We start from the raw sequence: 11,668 nt of genomic DNA on the forward strand, positions 1-11,668 counted from the left end.
TCAAACACATGTGATCCAAATTATTGGGTCCTTCTGTTTGGGCCCTACAATCATGGCTGTATAAAGAGCACAAAAACCCATTTCTGCAGAAAAGAAAAATGGAAAAGTCTAAGAAGAGACGGCAGAGAGCCAGCAATGGGGTGGCAAAAAGTTCTTATGCTTCTAAACTTTTTTATATACATAAAAAAAGAGGTTCTTGCAATAGAAAATTTAAAACCTTTATGCAATCTTTGCCTTTCTTGAAATATATTATAATGGCGGATAAAAGATTGAGTTTTTAAATAATGATGATGATGATAATGGTAATGATGAAGATATTTAAAATAGCATTATCAGACGTAACATGTCGGCTAGGGTTTTGATTTCTGATATCCATGTTAAAAATGAAATTAAATTGGGTGATTAAGACTAATTAAGACACCATAAGATTTGATGGAATGGAAGATAATATATACATCAAAATCAAATCTTGTTCCTTGGATTGGTGGAACTCCTTCTGTAGTGGAGAACTTGTTGCTGTGCTATTGAAGGTTCTGGGAAAAATTTATAAAAAAGAAAAGTATTATGTTTCGAAAATCATCTAATGAAAAGTTAAAAAAAAAAAAAAGAAAATCATCTAATTGGTCACCTCATGCTATGTAATCAAAAGGCCAATTGATTAAGGAATCCTTAACACAATCATAGCCTTTGATTCTCAAATCTGCATTATTACATGATTCTACCTATTTTTCTTCCTAAAAAATAAGAATTTCTTATTATAACATTATGAATTTGTCATGGAGAACATGATTATTAGAAATTTTTAGGAAAAAAAAAAAAAAAAGGAATGAGTGAATGAAATCCTCAGAAATTTAAAATAGAATTTATTTATATTTAGCCCTAATTAAAAGTCAAGGTCATTCTTTAAGCTTTCTATCTTTCTTTTTTAATAATAAATCCTTTTCATAATTATTCACCGACTAGGACTAGCTGTTTGCTAATTAATCAATTTTAATTAATGAAACCAATTGACTAAACACAAACCAATAATTTAAAATATTTAATTATTGAAATTAATCCCTATCTCGAATCACATTAAAAGGAAATATTAAGAGATTAAGTTCAAATTCCGGCTAAAAAGTCAAATGCTTACCCTATTGTCCGGTAAAAAAAAAAGAGTAAAAGATTTCAAAATCGAAAATTTATTGTTGTGTGTAAAAAAAAAAAGTCAGCTTCACATAAAAAAATGAACCCTTATTTTAAATAAATAAATAAATAAACTCATCTGTTTTCCACTTTCATAGGAAAACGACAGCTACAAAAAAGATCCAAATAGTGTCGGCGTGGGCAGTTTGGTCCAAACCCAAAAAACAATGTCAATAAAACTAGCATACAAAATATGGACTTGATTGATTGATTAATCATTTATAAATAGAAAATATTACATTTTGATGGAAAAAAAAATTGCAGCTTGCACAAGAAGTGCTACAATAATGTCGGAAGGTTTGCCCTAAATTTGCATTTCCTGGCAACCTTTCTTCTTAATCTTATTGTCTTCTATAACTAAATTATCATTTGGAATTTTGTAGTAGAGTTTCTCTTTCCAGCAACAATGGGAAGATATATAAGGTGATTCAAATAAGATGACTATGAAAGCTAACTTAATTGCTATAATACTTCTGCTCATTTGAAAACCAGATTGTGGCAGCTCTTGTCGCACGGGTAGGCGCAATCGATTGATTTAACGCCTGACCGATCAAAATACCAATCTCCGACAGCAATTGCAATTGCCTGCAGAATTATCAACCAACAAGTTTGATACTAAAAAATTTTGTTTTTCATGCATGAAAAGAAATTTAATTGATGGCATGTACAGATATCAAATGCAAGAAATGAATAGGCATAAGCATACATACCTTGTTTCCGATGACAGGTGAATTATCCGCGAACCATGTATCCTGCCTCTCTGTTTGGCAGTGAGCAAAACATGAATTTATAAACAAACCATTCTGTCTAGACATCGAGAAGCCTCTCACGGCACGTAGCATTTGGTTCCTGAATTCTGTTCCAAAGAAATGAAAAAATGCTCTCTAGTAAATATTACTGAATTCATTTGTTATGTTTGCATATTATATTAGATAGATTTGTGAATCGTATATGAAATTACTTTGCAGAAATTGGATTTGGTATGCAGAACATTTTGCATTGTTCTTCCTGCATTCACTCCAATAGCCGTGGGGATCTGCAGACGGTGGAGCTAAGCTGGACTGAATCTGATTTCACATGTTAGAAAATAAATTCGGTAAGTTAGTTTGTGTAGTTTGTTAATCATGGCATTGCGGCACTAATCACACCAAATGTAAAAGAAAGGATTATTACCTGCCATACATCATAGGCTGCATTGACAAGGAACAACGGGGTCTTAACATTGCCGATAATGTTCTGAGGGAAGAAGCACTGAAACAGAAGAAAATCACAGAATGAAAAGTGAATCCCGGAGTTGCTTCATTCATTGGAGTGTTATAGATATTATCTGAGAGAGATAAAAGACAGGAGAACCAGAAAAAGTAAGGTTCTTACCGAGGTTGGATCGAGGTGGTCAGTGCATATACGTGGCAGGTTACTTTGCACCCCCTGTATAGCAATTATAATTTCCATACCATTCAGCGACATCAAGAAAACCTTCAAATTAAACAGCAAAGCTAGAAAATTCTAAATGCTACCTGCAAGTTCACCACACCATTGTACATATTCCTTAGGGTGCGGCCACCAGATACATCAACTCTGCAATATCAAAAATGAAGAAATATGAAATGGATATTGGTCTAATAACAATAGCAATTTCTCAAGTGAAGGAGATGTTAGGATTTAAACTTTGGAATCTTGCAGTAATAAAGGCATAATGATAAATTTTCACTATATAAAACTAAAAAACTAATCCATATAAGTGCAAATGGTAAAAGAAGCTAAAATGAGCGAAGCAGAGGGCTTTAGAGGGATGAAGGGATATGAGTGAGCGTATTAGTGTTGCTAAGCATGCCAATAGTGAAAGAAAACACAAAGAATGTCCATGTGAGTAGCACTTACGTGTCAAGGAATAAACCACCATCACTCAGGCATTTCACTCTAGTTGTTCGAGGAAACAAGTTTCGAAACTCATCACAGTGCAAAATAGAAGCTAGACCACCGGCAGAGCACCCAGAAAGAAGCCCCTGAAGAGCAGGCAAACTTATCAATTTAAGGAAGAATTGAGACAGAAAGATGAATAAAGTAAGATTGAAAATTCGACAAGCATATAACCTGTTTGGCATAACGCATTCCCTTTGACATTAGATCTTCCATTGCAGCCAACCATATCCGCTGCCCTCTGAATTGCAGTTGTGCAGCCTATGAACACAATCATTTGATTTTAAGAAGCAATTTTAGATATGGTTAGGAACTTTGTCATAATTTTTCAGAAGTTCTAAACCAAAATCAAAATAGATGGAAGAAAATTTAATTTAGAATGCAATGATGTACAATAGCATAAAAGCAGAATACCAACCTTATTTTCACTGTCCCCGGAAAAAGAGGCACCATCACAATATCGGACTTTTACTCTGTTCCAGTTGAAAAAATCTGAAAAATATATCAAATTGAATTTAAAAGAATATAAATTTCGGAGCAAAAGCCAGAGATAGGAGGCAAAAGCCAGAGATAGGAGACAAAAGAAAACTACAAGTCTTTTGAGAAAGTAAACCATACCAGGATTTTCTTCAGGCTTATTGCTTAAGATTCCTGTAAATGCCAGCTGCTTTTCCATGTATCTTGATGAACCACGCCGGGTTGTTTTGCGGTAAACACAATTTCTGATGCTATTGCACCATCCACCCCCCTGCGTGAGATTTTTGAAATAATTTAGTTTCCAATCCAGGATATTTTTATCTGAAAGGATTTCTGAGACTTAGCAGAAAGTGCTAGTTTTGTTTGGGGAGCTTAAAAAAGAGCTTGAAAGCTTGTCATATAAGCTGTAAAGCTTAAAAAACACCATGTTTAACACGTATATAAGAGATTATTAAAGTTTATTAGATGAATTTCATTTTTTAATGATAGAAGCTTCAAAACATTAAAAAAAATACTTTCAAACTACTTGTTCCAACGGCACATTATATTGTGCTTTTCCAAAAAAATGTAGTTTAAACCTTACTTCCAAACAATAGGTATCTTCAATTAAACTACATTACTTGTGTGTATTTATATTTTCTCGTAGGTTAGGATAGCATTTGTTTTTTTCCGGAGAAGGAAAACTGCCAATCAACAAGCTATTGATCATCATCTTGCATTGAGACATTTAAGTTCTTCACTATTAGTGCGATATTTTTATGAGTTATTAACCTTTTATTTAGAAATTTAGAGCTATCCCATGGCCAAGAATGAGAATTTAAGCTACAGTGTGAATTGTTTACTCAACTACAAGATGTTCTTACATATTAACACTCAGGTTTAGCAAGGCAGTTGAGATTTTCCCAGGCAGAAAAACAAAATCAAATTGTGGAAAATATATTCACATAAATGCTGTCACTTCAAAAATGGAAGACAAACCTCCAATTGAATGAGCCAACTGTTTGCACCAGAACCATATCCTCGATGCAAATGATAGCCAGGAAATGTTCCATCCAAACAGACTGAGATTGAAAATAACAGGTTTAATCAGAACAAAATGTAAGACAATCTTCATTGTACAAAATATCAAAAATCTCACGTCATTGTCATTAAAAGTTAAAACTTGCAAGAACATTCAGTGAAGGGATCTAAATGCACGTTTTAATTGTTTGTGTGTGAGAGAGAAAAATGAGCAACCACTGGTAAAGTAAAATGAAAACATAAGAAAACTTGCAAAAATAGTTTTTTCTCAAAAAAAAAAAAAGGACTTTCCATGTTATATTATTAAACAAAAATGAAAGAAATAACAACGGAGAACAGAACAAATATTTCGCTCATAACAATGAGCTCTGGACAAAAAAGGAACAATAACAGAGAAAACAGAGTGCCGTATGATAATAAATGTCTCCACAGATTCAAAACATTGCATTTTTTTTATTAAAAAAATAATTATCTTTAAATGGCCATTCATTTTTAAAATTTATTGTCATGGTAATAATAAATAAATAAATAAATAAAAAAAAAAACAAAGGAAAGTAAAGTAAAGAAACAAATCTGAACTCAGAAGAACCCAGAAATAATAAGTAAATCGATTAGCTACCACAAAGTATATGAAAATGCAGTCTGCTATTATCAATCTTAATCAAATCTACAGTGAGAGAAAAACATATGTAAGAAAAAAGGAGGACTAATCCCAGCAAAACGAAGCAATCTCTAAATGCAAGCTTATTAAGAGCTAAAATTAGCAGAAATAAGAGTAATGATGAAAGCTAGCAAGTACCTGCCCCTCTAGCACCAGCTCCTTGAATGAGAGTAAATCCTACCATCAAAGCATCGTAACTGGATTTAGATTCATTAAAATAACCATAAGCTTCAGCTCCAGTGTAAAACAGTTCTGTCTCATTCAATTCCAAGAACCCATTCACCCATTTCCCAAAAACAGAAACTACAGCAACCCAAACCCACAAAAGTTTCCTCATTCCCTCTCTTTCTTCTGCCACAAATTGTCTGCCACACAAATCTTGAAAAAATAGGAAAAAATACAAAAAAGTTTTAAACTTTGCCTAGCAATAGCAAGAATCCCCTGCCATTATTACCAATAAATGATGTTATCTTCGAAAAAAACTCAAGAATTTAAGTACAAGCTAAATATGACAATATAAAAATGAAAAATAACACAGCTTTAACAAAAAATGTACAGAGAGGAAGAGGAGAGATTTGAGCTATTTTTGCAAAGCCTTTTGCCGGGCTTTTTATGATTTATATAACTGGAGGCACGTTTGGAATCTTACAGAGACTTTAGGTTAACACGCCAAGCTGGTGTTACAATCTACTGCCACATTTACGTCACAGACAATTTTCCACCGTCCGTATTATATAAAGGGATACGATCATAAATGGTAATATGAAGTGGGGTCCAATGGAGGTCAAAAATATGACTTCTATAGTTTTTATATGTACATGTGGGGTGGAGCCGTGGAGAGGTTCAATGGGTTACAGTGTTCAATTGTCCTGTCATCCTTGGCTTTATTTATTGTGAGTGGGCAACTGTATCGTTCTATGGTGGAACCTAGCCCTCAGAAGCTTCCAGCTGTTTTTTATGATTTGTCATTTCATTTCAATTTCAGGCCATAAAGCTTTGGTAACTAAAATCTAATCATGGTTGCAGCTCCACTCGATCATATCTCTGGCCTTTATAAAAAAAAAAAAAAATTCTTTCTTTTCTGAAAAAATGGAAAAATAGTAATATTTATATGATTGTGTACTTTCTTTTTCATCACTGTTGATTTTTTTTTTTTTCCCTTTTTCCATTATTATTGCTTTCTTTTTAGTTTGATTTCTACATCTTGGGGAACTGAATTGCTAGATATTCAAACAGAACATTATTATAGAATTCATCTTTTCACATGTAAAAATTTTTAATATTTTAATTTTTATCCAAAAAAAGAAAAATTTTCAGATCCATCACTGAATTTAAACACATGTATCTTGCCATATGGAAAATCAAATGCATTCGAAAATGATGTTTAGTATATGATCCATCTCTTTTTTTTTTTTTTTTCATTATTATCTTTTTATTATTATTAAAGATAGTGGCACTAAAATATTTGACACTGTTAGCTTCGCCCACATGATGTAAGATCTATGAAATAATGTGGTAACCATCGTTTTATAAAATTATAATAAATAATTTTAATCCATTGCACAATATATATTTTATAAAGAAAAAAATATATATAATCGCTTTCTCTATTTTAATTTAGTAATATAGGTTTCAGGTTGTCACCAAATAAAAAATATTTACAAGATTCAATTTTTATTGTGGTTGTAGTCTAAATCTGCGACATAATATTAAAGGATTTGGCAGTAATTAACAATAATAATTATGTTTATGTTGACTATTAATTGCTCAACTTGCATGCCTACCATATGCTTGGCCCACAACATTATCATTTAATTTCCATTTTTTTCAAAAAAAAAAAATTATTATTTGAAAATCTTGACAAATTATTTCTGATTGCAATGTCTTGGGCATTTAGCGGAGTGTGGACCTCTGGATAAATGCTTGATGTGAAATTATCAGCCAGTAAACATCATTCAATGTATAAAAATAAATAAATAAATAAATAAAGTCACTTTTTAAATAAATAAATATATATATTTTAATTAAAATTTATAGTATAAAAATAAAGATAGTTAGATCCTTACAAGAAAGAAACTTGTATGGAGTTATCTAATTGATGATGGTTTTAGGAAAAGGGGACCATGCTTCTTCCTTTGAGCAGTCTGTTAATACTCTTGAGCCCCTATGATATGAAACACATTTAATTATAATTTTTAAAAAAATATATTTTTTAAAAAATAGATTATTTTGAACCAAACGAAGTTTTAGATGACATCCTAAATACGTCGGGATCTATTGGACAAGGGCTAAACCATGCATTGGGACCAAATGGATAATGCTTGTCCAAAGAAAGAATCTGTCTCCGTTGCGTTTACGAAACTCAACTCCTTCAATCCTTGCAGTTTGTGCTGTTATGATCCCTTATTACACGTTAGCATAAATCCTAAAATCCTTGCATTTTGTGCTCGTTTCTTTCCTTGTTACACGTTAGCACACATTCTCTATTAGGACGTTAAACTTGTCTTCAATTGCAAAATTTTCAATCATTAGGAATTAGGAGTAATGATACCATACACGTCATCATCATATCTAACTTTTGTTTAACGCTGTTAAACATTTTTACTTACTCCTATTTGCAGGAGCAGTGCACCAGATTAAGATTTGTTTTGGTGTGTGAGGTCATTTATACCAACAATGATGATTTTTAATTAATTTATTATATATAATAAATATATTATATACCGAGCGTGGATAAGTCATTCTATTAAAATATATATCACTATTAAATTAAAAAAAAATAATAGCAATGAATTATTTACTCTAATTTTTTTAAGTCTAACCAATTTAAAACCTATTGATGACTGAAGAAAAAAAAAAAAAGTAATTAAAATCACGTGGAACAAAGAGGATCCGATTTTAATTTTAACGCTGCAAAGAGGATGATGCACGTGAGAGGGAGTTCTTACGACTTCGTCTCGTGATCACATTCACATGCACCAACAAGTTCTAGGGCTTGTAAATTAATTTGATGGCACGTGCGACCAAGTTTGGTATGTGCACAGTATCTTAGTTAATTAGTAATTAATTTTAGTAGTACATCATATAATTAGGGTTTGTTATAGGAATTGTGGTTTTGTGGGGTATTGATGCTTTGTCGGTGCATTTTTTACGATTTTATATTTTTGCTGAAAAATTAAAAATATATTACGATTTGTTAGGGTATGGTATTCCATTTTTGGATCACCATTTCTCCACAGCTGCAGAGGTGAAGACCACATAACTGTTTGGCTTCACTTGTATTGTGAGGAATAATAATAATAATAATAATAATAATAAATATTCGTTCGTTGCATAATATGTGTGACTTGCATATAAATTAAGAAAATTTAATTAATATAGATAAGTTATAATTTTGATAATGATTTTTTTTCGGAAAATAAAATTTTTTGAAATCAAAATTTGAATTTCCTTGTTCAGATAACCGGAAAAAATGGAATTATTTTTAATTATTTGCTCCTTTTAATTTATCTTTTAAAATTATTCAGAGCCAAACTGAAAATGGACAAATGGGAAAGCGTGCTAATCAGTTTTTTAAACAATAGCTGGAACAACAATGTCATTACAAGTTTGAACTTAAAAAAGACATACACACAACGAGGCAATTGCAAAAATTGGAAAAAAAAAAAAAAATCAGCTGTTTTGGCAATTTACTCTAATTGCTGGGTTGAATCCCATGTTCTTTAGCATTTGCTCGAGCCTCATCATTTTCTTGCTTATCCGGTTGCCCATCATTTTCTCTACCATCTCTACTATGCTCAACAGAAGTGTCAGCTTCACTTATTATTATATTTCCCACTTTCTCTTCCACTGTACTTTCTGCTACTTGTGCCTTTACAACCACACTTTCTGTAGTGCTGTTCTCTTTTTTGGAAAGAAGCAAACCCTCTGAAGAACTCGTCTTCTTGGTTTCCCGCTTAGGATCTGTACTAGCATCGTCTATCTTGTATTTATACCAAGAAGCCCAATACATATACATTGCAAAGTTGAGGACACTAAGTATGGCCAAAAACCAGTAGAACAGATTTAAGTTGTTCAGATTTATATCGTCCCCATGTAACCATCCCAGTCTGCTTGGAGCAACTCTTGAAGTTATAGTATTTATTAAATTAACAAAAACAGTACTCAGAAAATACCCAAACGATAAAGATAGAAATGTAAATGAAGTAGAGAGTGATTTCATTCCTGCTGGTGCTTCTTTGTAGAAAAATTCCAGTAACCCAACAAGTGTAAACATATCTGCTATTCCAAAAATTCCATACTGGAAAGAAAGCCAGAATAGACTTATAGGATGGTCATGATCTTTAAGAGCTTGGTTTCGTCTTTTGACTTCGACAATTCCTGCTACAGTCATTGATATTGCTGACAGAACAAGACCAACTCCTACACGTTGAAGCTGTGTGATTCCTGATGGATGGCCGGTGATTTTTCGTGCAAATGGTACGAAAAAGTATTCGTAGAGTGGGATTAGTATGACCATGAAAGCTAGAGGAATTACAGGAATTGAAGCTGCCGGAACTTCAAATTTGCCTAAATGAAGGTTCATTGCGTTGCCTTGTTGTACTGAGAATGTCTGAAGTTGAGCTAAACATGTGTTCATTATTATAGTACTGAATAATATTGGTAACATTCTTGTCAGGATTTTCACTTCTTCTACTTGTGTCACAGTGCATACTTTCCATGGTGCCACCCCCTCCAGGTCTTTTGGAATTATAGCAGCTTTGTCTAGGAATCTGCAGGTTCAGTAATTAAATTGGAATTTTATCAGAAAAACAAAGAGGTTTAATAGAAGTACCCATATAACAACATCTCATTCCAATATTTATTATAACATAAGTCTACATACCTGAATTGGTCCGTATGTGCAATTTTTTCGTCCGTGGAGATCATTTCTTTGTCAGTAATCTCATATAGTTCCTTTGAATTTGCAGGCAACGATAATCGTCTGTTTTTAATTGCCAAATGAATAACCTGAAAAGGCCAACAAAGATTTTCTCATAATAGAGGAATGCGAGCTTCAGGATTTTAAATCCTAATTGAATATTGTAAAAATAAAATACCTGTGCAATTCTTATGAAGGGACTCTCTCCATGTTTTCGGTTGTAGTAGAAAGGCTTACCACAGGCAAGAATAACAAAACCCACAAATGCACCTATAGTTGATATCATGAACCCTTTATACCAAGCTTTATTGACACTAACCCAAACTACACCAGTTACACCCACAACTGCACCAAGAACTGTGCTTAGTGTAATCCAATTGAAATAGGTAGCAAGAGCCTTGGCTTCCTCTGGATTATTCTGATCAAATTGGTCTGCACCAAGCGAAGGCAGAACTCCTCTTACGCCGCCTGAACCCAATGCCAGTAAAGCGAGAGAGGCATACAGCATCAATGCTACCTTACCCTCCACACAACTTGACTTGCCAGGGCCACAGTATTCTGGGTGCAGACTTTTCGCATGAGCTTGAACTGTCATCATCACCAAAGCCTGCATGACAAATTAAATTCAAAATTAATATTTTTCTATACTTAATTAGACTCGCAGGAAAAGTTGTAAATGGCAGTAGATATCAGTATTACCGTAATTTCGATTACTGCAAAGATGATAATAGTGGTTAGCCTGTCCAAATAAGTATCAGAAATGAAGCCTCCAACGACAGTAAGCAAGAATGTCGAACCCATAAGGTTAGTAAGAGTGTTGGAGGAGCTAGCCAAATCAAAGTACATCACTCCGAGGAAGTAAAGAACTAAGCTAACCATGTTTGCTATGAAACCCATATTTTCAAGTGCTATCATAACTGTTCAAAAAACAGGGAACTGATGTAAATATAGAGGCATATAAAATCAAAATATTTACTCCAAGATTGTTAATAATTTGCTTACCAAACACAAACATGCAAGCTCTAAATCCACCTTTTCCTTCATCTCTCTGGTAGAGGGACTTGTGGTCCGGCTTCGTGACCTCCATATCGCCCTGCATTTTCACAAAATTTTAGTATCTACCACAAGGAAACTTAATCATAGTTTATGATAAGATTAAGAATTAATTAATTACCATGGAGAAATTTAACAATATGGAGAAGGAACGTGGGTTTGAAAATATAGCAAAATCTAAAACTTTGTTAATGACGTTAAAGGGTATTTACTATTTAGGTTAATCCGCCAAATCACAAGCTTTTGTTTTGTTCTTGAAATTAATTTTGTTTGAGCTTTCCAAGGTATTACTATTTGGTATCTAAACTTCCCTCCATCAGTTGAAAGCTCTCCCTGGAAAATTATTCCATATTGTTTTGGATTGACGGATGAACCGAAGGTTGTTTGGTATTATTCCAGGTTATGCTCGCTACAAGTTTACAACATACTTA

General features: G+C 33.0%; 2 protein-coding genes across 2 annotated transcripts; both read right to left on the reverse strand.

The window, feature by feature from the left end:
* Positions 1-1,652: 1,652 nt before the first annotated feature.
* LOC105647365 (Pectinacetylesterase family protein) lies at positions 1,653-5,845 on the reverse strand. The gene is made up of 12 exons (XM_012233416.3): positions 5,402-5,845; positions 4,561-4,643; positions 3,724-3,853; positions 3,524-3,597; positions 3,280-3,366; positions 3,067-3,191; positions 2,703-2,763; positions 2,560-2,613; positions 2,359-2,436; positions 2,147-2,252; positions 1,896-2,041; positions 1,653-1,770 (listed from the first exon to the last, which is right to left on the reverse strand). Exons 1-12 carry the CDS (start codon positions 5,598-5,600, stop codon positions 1,663-1,665), a joined length of 1,251 nt encoding a protein of 416 aa, XP_012088806.1. The 5' UTR covers positions 5,601-5,845; the 3' UTR covers positions 1,653-1,662.
* Positions 5,846-8,859: 3,014 nt separating this feature from the next.
* Positions 8,860-11,105, reverse strand: LOC105647804 (protein NRT1/ PTR FAMILY 4.5). Its single transcript, XM_012234033.4, has 4 exons — positions 10,884-11,105; positions 10,363-10,791; positions 10,149-10,273; positions 8,860-10,035 (listed from the first exon to the last, which is right to left on the reverse strand). The coding sequence occupies exons 1-4, from the start codon at positions 11,097-11,099 to the stop codon at positions 8,958-8,960; spliced, it is 1,848 nt and encodes a 615-aa protein (XP_012089423.4). The 5' UTR covers positions 11,100-11,105; the 3' UTR covers positions 8,860-8,957.
* Positions 11,106-11,668: the final 563 nt, after the last annotated feature.

Source organism: Jatropha curcas, chromosome 2 (assembly GCF_041381405.1).
Source record: "Jatropha curcas cultivar XTBG-Jc1 chromosome 2, XTBG_Jcur_1.0, whole genome shotgun sequence".
NCBI classification, from domain to species: Eukaryota; Viridiplantae; Streptophyta; class Magnoliopsida; order Malpighiales; family Euphorbiaceae; genus Jatropha; species Jatropha curcas.